Genomic DNA, 19,978 nt, shown 5'->3' on the forward strand with positions numbered 1-19,978 from the left:
GCCAATGTTCTTCCTAAGCTTGGGACAATTAGCTCCGCAAGGGAGCTGAAGCTTGATTTACTAATCCCTAAAAGTAAAATATTAAGCTCCAGTTGCTTGTGCTTTCCTGGAATTTTTTTTTGTTAAAGTTTGAAAGGCAGAATTACAGAGAGAAGCAAAGAGAAAGATCTTCCATCCACTTGTTCACAAATGGCCACAGTGGCTGGGCTGTGGTGAAGTTAGGAGATGTGGGGCTCCTGTGGTGGCAGGGGTCCTAGGAACTAGGCCATATTCCGTTCTGGCAACTGGCTAGGCAGCACAGCAGGCGAACCAGGGATGCTTGCATTGAAGAGCATATGTCATACAAATGTTAGGAGTATAAGCTATTCTGACTCTCGGCTGCCCACTGAAGTTTACATAGCTTGGAATTCTCTGATCCATGAGTTAAGGTGCCGGGTGTGCAGGTTGATGGTGGCTCCTTCCACGGACTGGCCAGGCTCCCTGCCACGTGATCCTCCCACTTGCCCCTCAGAACAACCACTCCCAGCCTTGACTCCCCACATCGCTTCTCAGACCCGTGCCCTGCCCCCAGCCAGCATACTTGAAGCTCCGTGTCCTTTTTCTGTGCGCAATTTGCCTTTCATTGTTGTCTGTCACCAGTCTCCCGGCATTGCCTGTGACCCCAGGTGCAGCCTCGGTGGGCACAACACTGGCCACCCAGAGGCATTCCCGAGCCCTTTTCCCAATGAGCAGGCACTGAAGCTGGTGAGGGGTTGGTATTTATTGAGTTACTCACAAGCCAGTTTCCCGTCAAAACTGGACAAACAGATGGCGAAGGCCTGAAGTGGGCAAAGCGGGAAGCGGAAGTCCATGGTAAACGTATCTGGAGCCACCCGGCCAAACTGGAGCACCAGGCAGTTCGCTGAGGAGGAAGTCAGGAACTAAGTCTCAGGCCGACCCGTGCATCCCCCTGCCTCCGACCTTGAACTACAGCTTCCAACAGGCCGTGTGGGGCCCTAAAACTGCAACCCCTGACAAGGACCCAGTAAACTACAAGTCCCAAGAGGCTTTGCGGCAGCGTGGCGTGCACCCTGCTTAGAAGAAGCCTCAAGTGTTGATGGGAGTAGCAGTTTGGACGCTCATGCCCCCTGGCCCCGGAAAGCCGGCGGGTTCCCAGGAGCTCACGGTCATCTGGGCGCACCATCTGGAAGTTCTTGACCGAGGCGCGGGTAACCCGACCATGGAAATTGAGCACGTAGGCGCCGCTCTCGTCGCTCCATGACGGGGATTTGTTTTGCAGCAACACCAACCCCTGTTTGGCTCCCCGATGAAAGCGACTCAGAAGCGATTCCTGCTCCTGGAAGGTCGTGGAGTGGTTTGTTCACCTGCCCAGCCTGCCGGTTTTCTCCGGAGGCAAACAAGTGGGAATTCCGAGGGAATCCGACTCCCGACTCAGGGGCACCCCTCCATCTTCCTCCCCCTGTCCTGGGATGTAGGACGCCGTCCCTCCGCCTTCGCTAGGGTCGCCCCTTCGTGCTTGGAGTGCTTGCGGACTCACACTCTGGGGCTGCACTCGGATTCTCTGGTTCTTCTTGTCCATTCCCGGGAGGATCACGGTCATTTTCCGTGGCCCCCGGAATCCCAGGACGTTGGTCTCCTGGGAGGATTGTTTGTTTTTTTGCTTGGCCTGGCTCCTTGGCCCTCCGGTCCCGCCCTCAAGCTCCCTGGCCCTGGGGGGACACTTACATAACACACAACTCCCAGCTCCTCTCGGATCCGGGAATTCCCTGGGACCAAATACCTTCGTTCGGGATTCACACCATTGTCAAAGATTGTAAACTTAGTGCCCAAGATGTTAGATCTGCTCCAGGGAGGGATAGAATGAAAATAATTATTATTATTTTGGGGGCTGTCAATTAGGGGATTTCTCTCAAATCCGTCCTCTTAGGAATCATGTTCCCTGGACCCTGTGTGGCAGACTAGTAGCTAAAATCCTTGCCTTGCATGCGCGAGTATCCCATGTGGGCACAGTTCATATCCCGGCTGACCTGCTTCCCATCCAGCTCCCTGCTTGTGGTCTGGGAAAGTAGTCGAGGATGGCCCAAAGCCTTGGGACCCTGTACCCGCATGGGAGCCCTGGAAAGAGGCCCCTAACTCCTGGCTTCACATTGGGCTCAGCTCCAGCTGTTGGGGCCATTTAGGAAGTGAACCAGCAGATGGCTTTCCAATAAAAATAAATCTTAAAAAAAAAAAAGAAAGTCCTGCTCCCTGTATGCAGCAGCCCCCACCCCTGGGGTGAGCCCTCAGCCCCTACTCTGTCCCTGCGGGGAACCCTCCTCCTTGGGACAGCCGCTTGGCCCAGCAGGCTGGATGCCCCTGCCCCATATCAGAGTGCCATGGGGCAGAAGCAGGCTGGAGACTCCAGCATTTCAGCAATGCAGGAGGCAGCGGTGACGTTAAAGGAACCGGCAGCCGTGAGGGAGATCTAGACCGAGAACCCCGCCCTGTACCCCAAAGGGTTCAGCTTCGTCCTGTCCGCCCTGAAGAACTGCATGAGGTCCTCCGGCATGGGCATCTTGTGCCGTGTGGCACGTTGGAAACTGTGGTCCCTTTGTCCCTTGTTTCGCCTCGCCTCCCTGCAACCTGCTACTTACACTTTAGGGTCCCACCCACCTGACTTTGCCCACAAAGTTGTCACCATCCCGAGACAGGTCTGTGGGGTCCAGGGAGATGAGGTAATTGGAGGTTTTGCTCCTTTTTCTCTTCCGCCCAGCCAGCAGGAAATGCTGCAAGTGGGAGAAATAGCCCATCAGAATGATCTTCTGGTGTTTGGCGTAGAGTTAGGCACCACAGACCAGGAAAAGCCATGGCCCAAGGCAATGGGAGGGTACTGGTGCAGGAAAGACCCCCTACGTTGCTGGGAGAGGGGCTTCTCACCCTGAAAGAACCTGCCAGCTAGGCTCCCAAGGTGAATGATTCATTTAACTATTGGCCCTTTATCCCTTCCACCAGCAGATTCCTGGTTGGGACTTGGAACCAGACAATGGCGAGCCTGAGAGGCAGGATCTGACTCTGGAGAACCTGGAAGACCCTTAGGCACAACAGGGAGCAGGCTTGGGAGGCATGTCTTCCAAGCAGAGCTGATTCTGGGACATTCCTGAGATCTGAGGGGCATGGGAGTGGCTGGGTTTAAGAGGGCTGGAAAAAGCCTTCCAGGCACAGGATTTATCCTAGGATTGAGTGAAGTCTGACAGCAAGGAGGCTTGGGGAAGGACCAAAGGGCCCTCTTGGAGAAGGTTGGGTGGGGGGCGTGACATGACTTTAGAGTGGACAAGACTTGATATCTGATAGTTACGAACTAGACCACTGGGCTCTATAAGGGAAGGATTCTAGGGGCTGGTGCGATGGCTCAACTGGCTAATCCTCCACCTCAAAGCTCTGGCAACAAATATGAGTACAGGTTTGTGTCCTGGTCGCTCCATTTTTCATCCAGTTCCATGCTCGCGGTTTGGGAAAGCAATAGAAAATGGCTCAAAGCCTTGGGCGTCTATGCCAGCCTGGGAGGCCTGGAAGAAGTTCCTGGCTCCTGATCAGCTCAGCTCCAGCTACTGTGGCCATTTGGGAATGAACCAGTGATTGGAAGATCTTTCTCTCTCTTTCTTTTCTTTAGATCTGCCTATCCAATAAAAATTAAATAATATTGAAATAAATTGAATTCTAGATCTGGGAGGGGCAGGGATCAGCATGGGAGTTGTCTGGTCTGCTATCTAAATGGCAAGCCAAGTGTGGATTTGCGGAAAACCCTGACTGTGCACAGAAAGGGGTGGGATTGGCCCCAGGGTATGGGAAGTGCAGGGCGCCCACATGGGCCAGGCCAAACCTTCAGGCCTTCTTCAGCCTCCAGGTAGAGATAGTAGAAGGGGAACATGCCCCTGTCGACACCACGCTTATTGCGGCTGATGCGGCACTGCACCACGTGGCCCTGAGGCGCCGGCTGCAGCACGTAAGCCTCCATGTCCTCGCCCAGCCGAGGGCCCGGCATGGAGGGCGGTGAGTGCACGGGGCTCTCCACATGGCTGTCAGGCCGGTCCTTGCCTTCCTCCTCTGCTTCACACATCTCCTGCTTGGCTGCGGCTGGGGAGTCCATTGCTGAAGACTCCCACTCCTTTTTTTTCTCTTCCAGGTCTTCCTCCTAGCCCACCGACCCAATTCAAAGTTGAGTGACAGTTGGTGCACAGCTTTGATGACTGCTGATTGGCCATTCCAGCAAAGGGTTACGTCCCCTTGCCACATGCATCTCCTGTGCCATTGGCCAAATATCTCAGCCAGTCAACCAAGCCATACGCTGAAATCTGTTGCTAGGGTAATTCTATTCATTTCTGCCTGAAGCCAAACCTCCTCTGCCTGCTGACTGGGGAATCCCAAGGAGAGCACCACCCATTCGCGTGATCCGGAAGGGCCTCTGACTGGGCCACCCGGAATTCATCCCCACCCTCATCCGATGTCCTGGCTTGCTTCCTCTCACCTGGCAGGAGGCCAGGTCTCCGCTTTCCATCGCAGGGTTCAGTTCTGGACTCATTGTGTCCTCATTGTCTTCGATATCCTGTAATTTATTCTGGTCGTCTGCACTGGCCCCTAAGGGGTGGGAGAAGCCAGGGACTGAGCTAAGGGGTGCCAGGGGTTTGGGACAGGGTCATCAGGGCTGACTGGAAAAGGCTGAAGCTTTTGGGTTCTTAGCCCCTATTTATAAGCCCTCACCTTCAATTGACAAGTCTCCCTGAGCAGTTTCTAAGGGCCCCAAGGACAGGAAGGGGCTTTAAAGTCTTACCTCTCCCCTTATCCCGAGAGGCAGGGAACGAAGGCTGGGGGAAGGAGGTTGGGGGTAATAAGTTGGAGTCCTGGCACTACAATGGCACAATGAAATATTACTAGGGAATGAAAAAGGGACAAAATGCTGATAATGCTGATAACAGCATAGATGGCCCTGAGCAACTTCATGCATGGAGGAAGCTAGACGGAAAAGATGACACGTTACATGATTGCACACATGAGAAACTTCCAGGACAGTCCCATTCCAAGAGGGAAAAAGTAGATTAGGGGTTATCTTGGAAGAAATGAAAAAGGAATGACTACTAAAGGGTGCAAAGCTTCTTTCTGGGGTGACAAAAATGTTCCCCAACCGACTGATGTGATGGTCACACATATTTGTGAATACACGAAAAACCATAGAATTGCAAACTTTAACTGTAGGAAGTGTATGGTATATGTGAATTGTTCTTACTAAAAATGGTTTCTAGGAGCTGAAGTTGTAGTGTAGTGGGTTAAGATGCTGCCTTGTCATGCCAGCATCCCATATGGGCACGAGCTTATGCATGTCCTGGCTGCTTTACTTCCAACCCAATTCTTCTAATGCACCCGGGAGACCCTTAGAAGCCCCTGGCTTCCAGTGAAGTCATTCCTAAGGTCAATCAGAAGATAAAAGATCTCTCTTAAGCAGATTTCTCCCTCCCTCTTTCTCACTCTCCCTTAAAAAAAAAATCTTTTTATTTTCCTTTCTTGTTTCTCGTTTGTGTTTCTCTCTCTTCTTTTTAAGCAGTTTCAAAAAAAAAAAAAAAAAGTAAGATGATTTGCAACACAGCTGGGAGCCAGAATTCACCCCCACTCAACCAAAATTACCAAGCCGGTAGTTGGCCCAGCCCTTGCGGCAGGTTCCTTGAGGCTTTTTATAGGATCGGGGAGAGACCGCGTCCTCCAGCGCGACTTCTTCCAACTCTGGTTCGGAATTGTCTGGAAGCCAGGAGAGGGAGAGAGCCTGGAGCAGGGGTCCTGGGCGCAGGAGGAGGGACTGGAACTCCCGGGCGGGCGTGCGGGGGTCCCAGCCGCCCGCATTTCAGATGCAGCAGTCAGACGCAGGAGGCCCGAGGTTACCTGCTTCTCTCGGGGCCAGCAGGGGGCCGTGCTCGCCGCTGCCATCGCCGCCACAGCCCACGGTACCCGGTACACTGTGAGCCTCGGGGCGCAGATGCGCCTGTGGCACGGTCTCTTGGAGGAAAGGGTTTCCGCAGCCTGGGAGAAGGTGAAGCGAGTCAAGGCTAACGATCTGCAGGTTCGATCCTCCTCCTCACGGGCCTCCCACTACTCACTGAGCACCTCAACCTCCCTGCCGCCCAGGACTCAAACTCCATCCCACGGCTCCAACCGGCGCAGCCCTGCGACTTGAACGGTGCGCGCCCCCGGCCGCCGGCCCTGCGCTCACAGCTTCCCACACGGCGCGCCCCACCGCCCGTCCAAGCCTCAGCACTCCCCGGAAGCTCCTAGCTCCCACCCTCGAGCTCTGTCTGTCCAATCCCAGAACGCGCTCGCGCTGCATTCTCCAATGAAACCAGGCCCCGCCCAGAGTCTCCTAGGAGCCCCACCCACCCGCTTCAAGTCCGGACGGGCCCCGCCCCTTCAGGCCACTAGGCCCCGCCCCCGAGCTCCCATTGGCGCTCTTCCCGCAGATTGACGGCAGCGTCGAGCCGGGCCGGCCGTTCTCCTCACCGCGGTCACCCGGGAGGCGCTCCTCCCGCCGCCGGCCTCGCCGGTGCCGCAGCGAAGCGTCGGGGTTGGCCTGCACCATGAGGGGCTCTTGGCGCTTCCGTCGTTGTTTCTTCTCAAACAGCCGCCTCTGAGGGAACGGGAGCGAGAGAACCGAGGCCAGAATCAAATCAGACCAGAAGACCGGGGTGTGGGAGTGAGGGGCGGGAGCGGGCCAACCCTTCACCCTTCCCTGCTCGGCCCTCAGAGCTCCGCCCGCTTCTTGCAGGATCTAGGAGTCCTGACTGAGCAGAGGATCCTTCTGCCTCCGTCATTTGTGGTCTTGCTCAGCACCAGGCTTGGCATCTTTAGGTTCCCAAGTTTCGAGATTTTATTCCCGTTTGCAGCGGGGTGGGTGGTGTCTGAGAGAGGTGAGGAAGATGAAGGAGGGCAGGGGTGGGGCCGAGTACCTGCTGTTCCAGCTTCTGCAGCCTCAGAGCAGCGAGCTCATCCCCCAGGGTCCTGAGAGAAATGCAGGCTGTCTGGGGGCGAGCAGAGAAGCCCCTGCTGTCCCCGACCCCCTTCTGGGGTTCTGGCCACAGATGAGGTCACAGAACAGGCAGAAGTGGAGCTGTGACCCACCCAGCACTGGCGGCTCTTGGACCCCGAGGTCTCCCCTAGTAGCCAAGGTCCCTAACCTGCTAAGAGGCATGACCAAGCTTCAAAGGAACTCCCCTTCCGCCCGCACTCCCGACGCCTGGGTTCCCCACTCACCATTTTTATTTTACATACGCTATTCTCATGAGACACTCTGGGCCCAATCAGAATGGGGAATCAGAACCCAGAATCAACACCAGCTGCCCTCGACCCTCCAACACCCTGCAAGACTCCTACAGTAACCAGCTAACAGCAGCCTGCTTCCCAAACTTTGAGTGCTAGCTGGGGCCAAGCCATCCAATTCTCTTTACCCCAAAGACCGGCCCCTCCCGCACCCAGGCATGGGAATACTGGCATTTGGGATCCAAAGCCTGACAGCCCACCCGCCCCCGTGGCCGCCCCCACCTACCTGGGACTTTGAAGATCATCTTCCTCTTTCTCCAGGAGGGGCTGCTCACACTCACACACCTGTGTCCTGCCTCTGGAGCCCATCTTTAAACACACCTGATTCTCTCTGGGACCTGGGGACAAATTTCTGGGTCTCTGGGAAGTGGGTAGAAGAAAAAGGATCAAATAGGGGATCTGGGCTCCAGCACTCTCTCCTGCTCCCCTAAACTTCACTTTGAACAAAGCAGTGGCCAGCACTGCAGCCAGGCAACCAGCGGGGTTCTGGATCGGAACGGCATGCGGGCGTTCCTTAAAGGGATCCGAGGGAAGCAGCACGACGTTTCTCTCCACACATCTTTTAATTAGGAATTTACAAGGTGGGCAGGTAACTTCCAGGCACAATAAATAAGAAAACTACAACTCCCATGAAGCTAAGGGGCCAAAAAGTCAGCGGAAGTTAGCCAGCGCCTGCTGCTGGGCGTTGTAGTTTTGTTTGGTAAAAGTGGTCCTTCTGTTTTGCCTAAAGGGCAGCAACCAGAAGGAAGAGAAGTTTTCGGAAACAGGGGCGCAAGGGCAAGGGACAGGGGGCGGGGCCACCAGGCTGGAGGTGCGGGACTCGGAGCCAGCGTGGACCAATCAGGAGCCTGGGGGCGGGCGCTGCCCGGCGTGGGCGTGGCCTGGGTTCCCGGGCCGGAGGCCGAGGTCCTCAGCCGGGAGGACGCTGCGGTGGCCGGCGGGTGCAGGGGAGCGCCGGGCAGTGCGAGCCCGACCCCGCCGAGAACCGGCGTCTGCGAGTCTGAGGGGAGAAGGTACTGGGGGGCCAGGACGCTTGGGCGGCGGCGGAGGAGGGGAAGGCTGCAGGGGGGCCGGGGACCTTGCGTTCTGGTGATGGACGACACGCTTTGGGGACTGGATTCTTGGGGCGACGCTGGGGTGGGTGTGGGGGCCTGAGCCGCGAGTCTGATCGCTCTCCATTCTCTCTGCCGCAGACCTGAAGCCGCCATGGCGCGCTCAGGGCCCCGGGGAGCCCTTCTGCTCCTGCTCCGGCTGCTGCCGCTGCTGCGCGCCGTGGGCGCCGTGCCCCTGGATCGGGGGTCGCCCAGCCAGGACGAGAGCCCCGCCACCGAGAGCCCCGTGAGTGCGCCCTCTCCTCAGGGCACCCCAAAGGTTGTGCATGTCGCTTGCCTGTCGATCTTTGTAGCACTGAGGGTTTGACTCAGTGGAAAAGTGGGAGTACCCGTGCTCTGACGAGTGGAAAATCAGATCAGATTTTAAATTGAAAAAAAAAATCTGTATCTCTTTCCACCTCAACTGCTGCGTTTATTGGGGACCTTGCCGCCTTAGAAGGAGTGTGGAAACAAAAACTTCATTTCCCAGAATCCTGTAGCACAGGCGATGTTAGCTAGCTGAGGGCATTCATCCTTCCGACGCTCATGGGAGTTGTAGTTTGAAATCTAAAAGGGCATATGAGCTGTTTATTCTAACAGGCATTCAGCAAATCCTAAAACTTTTTTTTTAAAGGATTTATTTATTTTTTTATTGGAAAGGCAGATATACAGAGAGGAGGAGAGACAGAGAGGAAGATCTTCTGTCCATCAGTTTATTTCCCAAGCGGCCACAAAGGCTGGAATTGAGCCAATCTGAAACCAGGAGCGTCTTCTGGGTCTCCCACGTGGGTGCAGGGTCCCAGGGCTTTGCGCCGTCCTCCACTGCTTTCCCAGGCCACAGGCAGGGAGCTGGATGGGAAGTGAGGCTGCTGGGATTAGAACCGGCACCCATATGGGATCCTGGTGCGTTCAAGGCGAGGACTTTAAACGCTACACTATCGCGCTGGGCCCAAAACTTCTTTTAAAAACTGTTTTTTAAATACTGATTTGAGGGCCCGGCGCGGTGGCGCAAGTGGTTAAAGGTCCTCGCCTTGCACCCCCGGGATCCCATATGGGCGCCGGTTCTAATCCCGGCAGCCCCGCTTCCCTTCCAGCTCCCTGCTTGTGGCCTGGGAAAGCAGTCGAGGACGGCCCAAAGCTTTGGGACCCTGCACCCGCGTGGGAGACCCGGAAGAGGCTCCTGGCTTCGGATCGGCATAGCATCGACCGTTGCGCTCACTTGGGGAGTGAATCATCGGACGGAAGATCTTCCTCTCTGTCTCTCCTCTCTGTATATCCGCCTTTCCAATGAAAAAACAATAAAAATAAATCTTTAAAAAAAAAAAAAATAAATACTGATTTGAAGGGCAGAGTCAAACAGAGAGAACGACAAGGGGAGGGAACTTGAGAGAATTTTGTTTTGGTTCCGTCGCCAGTGGCCACAGCATCCTGGTGGCGACGACCCAGCATTTGGGCCATCTTCTGCTGCCTTCCCAGGTGCGCTGGCAGGGAGCTTCTTGGGAAGTGAAGCAGCCAGGACCTGAACCAGCACCCGTATGAATGCCAGTGTTACAGGCAACAGCTTCACCACCAGGCGGGTCTCCTGAGTAAGGGATTCGAGCCTCCCGGATTGTGGTGGCCGAGGGGAGGCCTGGCAGCGGTCCACTGTGGATACCTAGGGGTGGGCGTGCTGCTGGTGTTACGGATAGGAAGGAGGAGGCTCAGGGAGAGAAATGTGTCACCCAGGCATACACGGGAAAGAGGCCAGGGTCTCGGTCTTCCTCGTCTGCCGGCTTACGTAGGGCAGTGCCTGGGCTGGGGAGTGCATGGTGGAGAGGGGATGGCCAGTACCTGCCTTCCCTGCTTGTCCTTGGCGTCCTGCTCACGCACACAGTGCAAGCTGTATCCCTGCCAGCCATGTGGGAGGCCAGCGTTGCTGCCTCCTCGACCGGCAGACCCCAGCCCATGACCTGTGTCTTTGGCTGCTCGACTGGCAGCCCCCTAGCCCATGAGTCTAACACCTGTGTCACTGATGTCCCTGCCTCCTTAATCAGCAGCCCCCCAGCCCGTGACCTGCATCCCTGGCTGCTTGACCGGCAGCCCCCGCCCTGTGTTGGTCTCTAGCTGGTGGGTCAGCTGATGAGGACCCACAACAAAGCACAGATGAGTGAGTGACGTGGGGTTTCACTGCCGGCCCACGAGGCGCCCACTGCTGGGGGTGCTGAGCTGCACTGTCCCCCACGTGGTGCCCAGAGCCCTTCTGCTTAGGGCTTTGGAACACCAGGTGACAGCTGTGGCCCCCTGGGCGGCAGTTGGCTTAGGGTTACCCAGTAGGTGGAGCTTAGAACTGGGGTCTGCTGGCTGTAAAATGCTTATGCGTCGAGGTACACTGCCTGTTTCCCTCGCCCCTGGCTCGAGCTGTGCCAGTGCCCCGGCCACCCAGAGCAGCAGAGCATGACAGCATCTGTCCTTTCTGCCCAGGACACCGGCCTGTACTACCACCGGTACCTACAGGAAGTCATCAATGTGCTGGAGACGGACGGCCACTTCCGGGAGAAGCTGCAGGCAGCCAACGCCGAGGACATTAAGGTGCGGGTGCAAGGAGCAGGGCTCATCAGACGCGTTCCCAGAGCATTTGGCATGGGGCTGCCTCAGCATGATAGAGGCACTGGAATGCTAGATGTGCCGACCAACCCCCACATGGGGCCTTGAGCAGCCATGACTGGGCCCATTTCACAGAGGGGACACTGAGGCTGGGGCTGAGGATGCCATGCACATGCTGGGCTTGCTGCTGTTTGCCAGGGCCAGCTGTGTGGTCACCTTGTCCCACTGTGCTTATAAAGGTCACGCCCCTCTACAGTCGGGAGCGGGGGACATGGCTGGACATCCCAGGTGGTTGTCAGTGGGAGTTGTCATTGGGACAGCCCCAGAGTGACAAGAGAGAGAGGAAGGCTGGGGAGGGACACCCCGTGAGGGGGACTTCCTTGGGGGATGTCACATCAGATGGTAGGGACTGTCACTGCCTGCTGGGCTGAGGCAGGAGGTGGGACTCAAGGGGCCAGTGGTCAGCACGCTCGGGGGGGCGAGACTGTGAGCAGGAGAGCGGGACGGTTGGCTGTGGTTCACAAGTATACGTAACCCAAGGTACTCAGACAAAGCCTGGAAAGGGCAGGGCCCCCAGAATTCGTGGGAGGTGGGGGAGAGTCTGGGGGGATTCTACCCAAGCAAGTGCCAGCTGTCTCTAGGGCTCAAGGACAGTGAAGAAAATCTGGGCAGGCTTGCCCAGCGGGTGGCAGGAGAGAGCAGCCCAGGCTGGGGGGACGGCAGGTACAAAGGCCCTGAGGTGAGGAATGAAAGTGGCTGCAGCCCAGCGTGTGCCTGTGGAAGCCAAGGGCTTCGGCCTTGTTCTCCGCCCTCTACCTGCCTGGGCATCAGGAAGCTGGAGCAGAGACCAGGAGGAGCCTGCCCAGCCTCACCCATGGGCCTCCGATCCCCCTGCAGAGCGGGAAGCTGAGCCGAGAGCTGGACTTCGTCAGCCACCACGTCCGCACCAAGTTGGACGAGCTCAAGCGCCAGGAGGTGTCACGGCTGCGCATGCTGCTCAAAGCCAAGATGGACGCCGAGCAGGAGCCCAGTGAGTCTGCGCGGGGCAGGCGTGGCCCCCGGTGTCCGCAGGATGACAGAGAGAGCCTCAGTGTGCTGCTTCACTCCCAAAGTGGCTGCTACGCTGGGGCTCACCCAGGCCAAAGCCAGGAGATCCATCTGGGTCTCCCACGTGGCTGGCAGGGGCCCAGGGACTTGGACCGTCCTCTACTGCTCTCCCAGATGCATTCATGGGGAGATGCGTCGGCAGCCAAGTCACCAGGACTTGAGCTGGCGCCCCAGGTGGGATGTCATGGTCTTTTTTTAAGATTTATTTTATTTTTTATTGGAAAGGCAGATATACAGAGAGGAGGAGAGACAGAGAGGAAGATCTTGCATCCAATGATTCACTCCCCAAGTGGCTGCAACAGCTGGAGCTGAGCCAATCCAAAGCCAGGAGCCAGCAGCTTCTTCCAGGTCTTTCATATAGGTGCAGGGTCCCAAGGCTTTGGGCCGTCCTCGACTGCTTTCCCAGGCCACAAGCAGGGAGCTGGATGGGAAATGGAGCTGCCAGAATTAGAAGCAGCGACCATATGGGATCCCAGTGTGTTCAAGGCGAGGACTTTAGCCACTAGGGCACCGCGTCAGGCCTGATGTCATAGTCATTTTACCAGTTGTTTACAGTGTTTATTTATTTGAAAGACAGAGGCGCACATACACACAGCCAACTTCCTGCATGCCTACAATGGCCAGGATGGGGTCAGGCTGAGGCCAGGATCAGGAGGCTGGCAGAGACTCAAGTTCACGAACCATCCCTGCTGCCTCCCATGGGTCACGTTAGCCGGAAACTGAAACTGGATGTGTAGCTGGGATTTGAACCGTGTTCCTCTGATACAGCCTGTGGTTTCCCAGGCAGGGCATCAGCTGCTCCATCGAGTGCCTGCTCCTCAAGATGACGTATAAGCTGAGGTGCACGGAAGGGTTGATTCCTGACTTGCACGCGGCTCTGGGGCTGCGGAGTCTGGCCACAGGAGGCTGGGGGGCTGGCCTGCATGTGCCTAGCTTGCTGAATTTCCCTCCCCTTCATGGAAGTAGTTCTGATTCAACATGCATCTCCAAAACTGTGGTTTAGGTCTTAATTGCTCGACTATCTGAAAAAAATGTGCCTGGCAGTGAGTGGTCATTGTTGGGGCCTAACAAGTCAAGCGGCCAGTGCACCCACCCCTCAGGGTCCTGGCTGCGCTGCTTGCCATCCAACTCCTGGCCAAAGTGTCTGGGAAAGCAGCATCCAGCTCCCTGCCTGTGGCCTGGGAAAGCAGTCGAGGACGGCCCAAAGCCTTGGCACCCTGCACCCACGTGGGAGACCCAGAAGAGGCTCCTGGCTCCTAGTTTCGTATTGGCTCAGCTGCAACCATTGCGGCCGACTCCTCACCCCAAAGAGAAACCTTTAGCGACCCCCTCCCCTACTTCACTACCCACCCTCAGGGCTCAGGCAGCCTCTGGGCTACTTCATCTCACTGTGGATTTCCCTCAGTGGGCGAGGTGGACTTGCCTGAGCCATTTGCCCGTTGACCAGACGGTGCCACCTGGGCAGCCGCCCTGCCGTGACAGCCGTGGCCCTCGTGGCCGGAACTTTGTCCTTTAACCTGTTAGTTTCTTTGTGAGTCGGAAATCCTGTCTCTGCTTGCTTCCTGTCCTGCCCACAACCACTTTCTGTCTCGGCTTCCATTTTCACATCCCGAAATGGGCCTAATCAGAGACCCAGCGTTTTCACAGCATCGTAAAACGTGATGAAGGTGTCCAGGGCAGGGCCTGGCGTGTATGAGCCCTGAGGTCGTGCTGGTTATTGTGATAGCTCTTTTTTTCAAGTCTGAAGCCGGGCTCCAGGAGCTTCCTCCAGGTCTCCCGCATGGTGAGGGGCCCAAGCACTTGGGCCATCCTTCAGTGCTTTCCCAGGCACTTTGGCAGGGATCTGGATGGGAAGTGGAGCAGCCAGGACTTGAACCAGCTCCCAGAGGGAATGCCAGTGCTACAGTGCTGCATGCAGGCAGAGGCTCTGCTGCTGCACCCCACCGTCAGCCCCCAGAGGGGATGCTGAGGGAAGAGTGTTTGCGAGTCACGCCATCTGGCTCTTCCCTCCTCCCGTGCAGACGTGCAGGTGGACCACCTGGGCCTGCTGAGGCAGTTTGAGCACCTGGACCCCCAGAACCAGCACACATTCGAGGCCCGTGACCTGGAGCTGCTCATCCAGACGGTAACAGCAGGGGTCCGGGGTGCAGGGGGCTGAGGGCAGAATCCCGGATGGGAGCTGGTTCCCTACCGGCTGCCATTCCCTACAGCTGCTGGCGGCCTGAGGGTTTCTGGAATCTTCCTGCACTCTGAGAAAACGGGAGACATGGGCAGGTCGGGTGCAGGGTTCTGCTGAGAGGTGGCTGTACTGTTGCTGTGTCAGGGGGTCATCAGTGACTGCCCTTGATGGCTCACAGCCCTGCCACAGCCCCAGCACCCCTAGCTCAGCCCACTGCACAACCTGGCCTGGAAATCCTGTAGCTCCCTCTTGTGGCTCTAAAAGTCAATGACAGCCTGGGTCAGGCTGAGTCCTGTTTGTCTCTAAAACATTCCAGAACATTCCAGAAACTATCTGTTCCTCTCTGGCCCTAGTCATCACTCTTCACACTGAAAGACCCTCTTTCCAGGTCAAATCACTCCCCGAGGCTCCATGTGGACATATATTTTGGAGGGGACAATCCGCAATCCATTGTAGGGTGGTCATCTTCATTTTCCAGAGGGGGAAGCGAAAGCACAAGGAGGCTGAGTGACTGGCCCAGCATCATGCAGCTAGGGAAATCTGGACCTGACCTTGCACTCTGGAATTTATAGACCTCATGTTCCTGAGCAGCTTGGGCACTGTCCTCCATCCTGAGGCCAGTCTGTGTGTGTGTGTAAAAGATTTATTTGTTTCTTTGAAAGACGGAGTTACCGAAGCAGAGAGAGATCTTCCATCTAGTGGTTCACTCCCCCGCAGTCTGCAATAGCCAGACTGAAGCCAGGCACCTAGAACCCCATCAAATCTTCCATATGAGTGCAGGGGCCCAAGCGCTGTTGCCCATCCAGGCACATCAGCGGGGAGCTGGGTCGGAAGCAGGGCAGCTGGGACAGAGCCCAGAGCCCCAGTGAAGTGCCGCCGTCCCTCAGCCTAGTGGCCCTGCCCACCATGTGCTGGTCTTTTATTGCTTGTTCTTCCATCATCTTAAAGTAAAGAAAACGTGGGGGGGGGCAGGTTCATGTTGCTGCCTTTGTGAACCAAGACACACGGTGTGTTACGGGGTAAGAGCAATTAGAGAGAAAGAGCTAGTGAGCTCAGGGCATGGGACTTGGGACAGGTGAGCCTGCGGCTGCCCCTGGCCAGGTTCACCACCGAGGACCTACTGTCTGGAAGTGGGACTAGGAGCTGGGCCTGCCTCTCCCCCAGGCCACCCGGGACCTCGCCCAGTATGACGCAGCCCATCATGAGGAGTTCAAACGCTACGAGATGCTCAAGGAGCATGAGAGACGCCGCTACCTGGAGTCCCTGGGAGAGGAGCAGAGAAAGGAGGCAGAGAAGAAGCTGGAGGAGCAACAGCGCCGGCACCGAGAGCACCCCAAAGTCAACGTGCCTGTGAGGATGCCCCAGGGCCCACCTCCCCGCATGTCCAACTCTGACTGGAAAGTGGCTGAAGTACTACAACTCCCAGGAACACCCCAGGCACACAAGTGCCTGTTATCATACCCAGCTACTGTGGGGGCTGCTGGGTGTTGTAGTTTTCTTGGGTTCCTGGCTTAGGAATGCCTCTGGTTAGCTGGGAGTAGACTTCCGTGACTGGAGCCCCTGGCTCACCAGCGCCTGACTCTCCACAGGGCAGCCAAGCCCAGTTGAAGGAGGTGTGGGAGGAGCTGGACGGATTGGATCCCAACAGATTTAACCCCAAGACCTTCTTCATACTGCATGGTAAGATGGAGAGGAAGCCCAGACCAGGCTGAGCCCTCAAGCACTGGCCCTTCAGGCACCCAGAGACCGAGAGGGTGCTCCCTAACCCAGATCATGGAGCTGGATTATGTATTTCATGATAAAAAGTAAAGATTTATTTATGATTATTTGAAAGGCAGATTTATAGAGAGGAGAGAAAGATCTTCCATCCGCTGGTTCACTCCCCAGCTGGCCGCAATGGCTGTGGCTGGAGCTGATCCGAAGCCAAAAGCCTGGGGCTTCTTCCGGGTCTTTCACACAGGTGCAGGGTCCCAAGGCTTTGGGCCATCCTCGACTGCTTTCCCAGGCCACAAGCTGGGAGCTGGATGGGAAATGGGGCAACCAGGGCACAAACTGGTGCCCCTATGAGATCTGGTGCTTATAATGGAAAAATTAGCTAACTGAGCCATCCCGTCATGTCCAATTTAGAAAATAATACATTTATCTGAAAGGTAGAGTTATGGAGAAAGGGATTTTCTAGCCACTGTTCACTCCCTGAATGGCCACCATGGCTGTAGCTGGGCAGAACCCATGTGCGTGGGCCATCGTCTGCTGCTTTCCCAGGCGCATTAGCAGGGAGCTGGGTTGGTGATGGAGCATCCGGGACTTGGACCACTGTCTCTATGAGACACAGGTGTTGCAGGTAGAGGATTAGGGTGCCATGCCACCGGGCACAAAACTTACTGATCATTTCTCAGTGTGCAACTCCGGGTTTGGTGTGAGGATTACGTGTCCCCAGTCCCCAGGAATAGTTTCCTTTTGTAACTCTATTCCTGTGAAACAGCCCCCCCCCCCGCCACTCCCCACTCCTAGCAACCGTCTCGCTTTTCTCCAGTGACAATGAGAAGCCCAGGTAACTCATGTGTGTGACAAACTTCCCGCAGTGTCATGTGAGGAGTGGAGGCCTTCACTGTGTTCATGTCAGCTTCCATTCCTGTGGCGCCACTGGGACACCGGCTGCCATAGTGGCTGGCCCTGCAGGGACACCGCTGCCATGGTGGCTGGTCCTGTGGGGACACCAGCTGCCATGCTGGCTGGCAAGGCTGGCATGAGCTCATTTGAACAACGACCTGGGTGGAGCCAGGGGGCACGGAGTCTTGCAGATATTTGTTGGAGAAGTGTTGTAAATGGAGGGTACAGCAAGCTCTCTGCAAGGGTAGAAAATGTCCCTCCTCTGCCCTGCCCAGCGTGGCGGCCTCCAGCCCCCTGGGGCCCCTTCCTGGAGGCAGAGGATGCGTGGGCCTGCACAACCTAAGTTCAACTTCAGCCGCCCACTTGGCTCATGGCAACTGTACTGGGTCGTGCCGATCCAAAGGTAGGCTAGGAGGAGGCTTCCCTGGCTAACTCCCAGGCCTGAGGAAGAGGATGGTGCTGGCGAAGGCGCCCGCGGGCCGGGGAAGACAGAGGATGGGATACTGTTTTGGCCAAGGGCTGGAGCCCCTGGTGCTGCGTGACCAGGACCCAGGCTCGCTCCAGGACATGCCCACCGTCATGGGCGGGGACGCAAGGCTGAGCCCTGCACTCCCCCACCGAGCTCAGCACCAGCAACCTGTCCTCCCTGTGCTAGCACGCTGCACAAAATCCTGCCTCCTCTCTCCGGCCACGTGCATGCGGCCATCTGCCCCTGAGCGGTCTTGCTGTCCTTTCCTCCTCAGATATCAACAGCGACGGCGTCCTGGATGAGCAGGAGCTCGAGGCGCTTTTCACCAAGGAGGTGAGCACCCCGGGGGGCCACTACTGGCACCCCAATTCCCTTATCAATCCACTGAGATGCTAGCCTGCCGGGAGAACTACAACTCCCAGCAGGCCTCTGGGAGTGCCCCACAGGCTGCTGGGAGTTGAGGCTGTGGCTTGAAGTGGAGATGGAGTGAAGTGGTCCTGCTCAGGCTTCCCCGCCTCTGGTCTGACCCTGCAGCTGGAGAAGGTGTACGACCCCAAGAACGAAGAGGATGACATGCGTGAGATGGAGGAGGAGAGACTGCGCATGCGCGAGCACGTGATGAAGAATGTGCGCGGAGGGGCGTGGCCGTGGCGGGAGGGGCGTGGCTGGCTCCTCTCCTGACCCCGCTCTGTTGCCCCAGGTGGACACCAACCAGGACCGTCTGGTGACCCTGGAGGAGTTCCTCGCCTCCACGCAGAGAAAGGAGTTCGGGGACACGGCGGAGGGGTGGGAGGTGAGGACGTGGCGGATGCTCCGGGCGCCCACAGCTTCCTATTCCAGCCCTAACCTGCGTCCTCTGGGGCAGCAGGCCGCACTGGGCCTCAGCTGCTTCTCTTGTCCCCGCAGACAGTGGAGATGCACCCGGCCTATACGGAGGAGGAGCTGAGGCGCTTCGAGGAGGAGCTGGCGGCCCGCGAGGCTGAGCTGAACGCCAGGGCGCAACGGCTGAGCCAGGAGACCGAGGCCCTGGGGCGCTCCCAGGACCGCCTGGAGGCTCAGAAGAGAGAGCTGCAGCAGGTGCCAGCCGGCCGGGCAGGGAAGCCGCCACCTCGCCCACTGGGCTGTCGGGGTCTGGGATGCTCTGTGGCCTCCGGAGACTCCCCAGGGTGCCCATCTCGTTGGAGAAGAGCAAGGAAAGCTGGGCAGGGGGCAGAGGACAACAGGGCTCACTGAGGCCTTCCCTGTGGCCAGGTGCCCCCACCCCCCATCTATGGAGGCTGGCCTGGCTCTGTGGGGAGTAGCAGTCCAGAAGGGCAAATCTGAGGCCAGTAGAGGAAGGGCTGGCCCTGATACCGCTGTGGGCTTCTGGGACCCAGGCCTGGGCACCCGTGAAGGGGAGCATCACAACCCGAACCTCCTCCCCACAGGCCGTCCTGCATATGGAGCAGCGCAAGCAGCAGCAGGGACAGCAGCAGGGGCAGCAGCAGGGACAGCAACAGGGGCAGGACGGCAGCAGCCGGGCTCCCAACCCTGCAGCAGGGCAGCTCAAGTTCCTTCCTGAAACAGGTGCTGGCTCTGAGGGGCTGGGTGGACCCCTGGGTGTGAGGGAGGTGGGGCTGGGCTGGACCCCTGGGTGTGAGGGAGGAGGGGCTGGGTTGGACCCCAGGGTGTGAGGGAGGAGGGGCTGGACTGGACCCCTGGGTGTGGGGGAGGAGGGGCTAGGTGAGCAGCTGTGGAACTAGGAGCCAGTATCCTGCTCCCTCTGCAGATGATGCACCTGTGCCGGCTCCAGCTGGTGACCAGAAAGATGTAGACACATCAGAGAAGAAGGCCCCTGAACAGGCCACAGAGGCAGCCCGGCCTGACTCCCCGCCCCTGTGAGCCCTCAGGGATCCCAGCCCTTCACTCCTACAGAGCTCACCCATGGGAGGCAGAGGACGTGTGGTCATCAGCCTTGGCGGGAGCCAGCAGTTGGCACGGCCTCCTGGGGGTGGGCCATGCACTGGACGATCCCGCATAGCTGCCCGCCATGCCTACCCTGCCCACTCCACCGCCCAGTCCATCTCCGCTCCCTCGAGCCTGGCTCTTTGCTGCCGTGTGCTCCAAGCGGCCTGCCTTCTCCCACCTCAGTCCTGTCAGGTGCTCACAGCCTCAGCTTCCCTTAGGGAGCACCCCTCTCCCATGAGGGCCTGCTCCCAGCTGCCTACTGGAGGGTGAGGCTGGAGTGTGGCCTCTCCCGGAAGGCCCTTCTGCTGCTCCAGACTGGCTTCTGGTTTCTGGGAGTGAGGGTGCTCTCCTAGCCCCTTCCCAGTAAACCCCTGGAAGGCCAGCCCTGTCTTGGCCCCCAGGACCTCAACCTCGGCCTGGGAGAGGTCCTGAAGGCCAGCCCAGCCCTGGGTCCTGCTCCCTTCCATCCAAATACACTTTCTGGAACCCACACCTTCCTCTTGCCTGTGTGCATGCTGCCCCCTGTCCCCATGGCCCGAGCACCGAGCTGCCACCGCCGAACCCCAGTCCTGGGTTCTCCCACATGCATCCTCAGGGTGGCGACCTTCCACTGGAGGACAGAAAACCAAACCCTGAGCTTCAGTTTTTGGGGGAAAG

The 19,978-nt window shown here is 57.6% G+C and overlaps 2 protein-coding genes across 2 annotated transcripts; one reads left to right on the forward strand and one right to left on the reverse strand.

The window, feature by feature from the left end:
• Positions 1-742: 742 nt before the first annotated feature.
• TULP2 (TUB like protein 2) lies at positions 743-8,543 on the reverse strand. The gene is made up of 13 exons (XM_040978204.1): positions 8,531-8,543; positions 8,137-8,335; positions 6,966-7,017; positions 6,520-6,646; positions 5,908-6,045; positions 5,656-5,766; positions 4,505-4,614; positions 3,860-4,171; positions 2,653-2,765; positions 1,726-1,840; positions 1,538-1,636; positions 1,165-1,336; positions 743-901 (listed from the first exon to the last, which is right to left on the reverse strand). Exons 1-13 carry the CDS (start codon positions 8,541-8,543, stop codon positions 768-770), a joined length of 1,695 nt encoding a protein of 564 aa, XP_040834138.1. The 3' UTR covers positions 743-767.
• On the forward strand, positions 8,242-19,811 carry NUCB1 (nucleobindin 1). The gene is made up of 13 exons (XM_040977922.1): positions 8,242-8,348; positions 8,529-8,673; positions 10,887-10,994; positions 11,907-12,039; positions 14,138-14,241; positions 15,460-15,645; positions 15,885-15,975; positions 17,649-17,707; positions 17,909-18,001; positions 18,075-18,167; positions 18,281-18,451; positions 18,802-18,940; positions 19,143-19,811. The coding sequence occupies exons 2-13, from the start codon at positions 8,542-8,544 to the stop codon at positions 19,253-19,255; spliced, it is 1,422 nt and encodes a 473-aa protein (XP_040833856.1). The 5' UTR covers positions 8,242-8,348; positions 8,529-8,541; the 3' UTR covers positions 19,256-19,811.
• Positions 19,812-19,978: the final 167 nt, after the last annotated feature.

Source organism: Ochotona curzoniae, unplaced genomic scaffold, assembly GCF_017591425.1.
Source record: "Ochotona curzoniae isolate NIBS_2020 unplaced genomic scaffold, NIBS_Ocur_1.0 contig_2861, whole genome shotgun sequence".
In the NCBI taxonomy this organism is placed as follows: Eukaryota; Metazoa; Chordata; class Mammalia; order Lagomorpha; family Ochotonidae; genus Ochotona; species Ochotona curzoniae.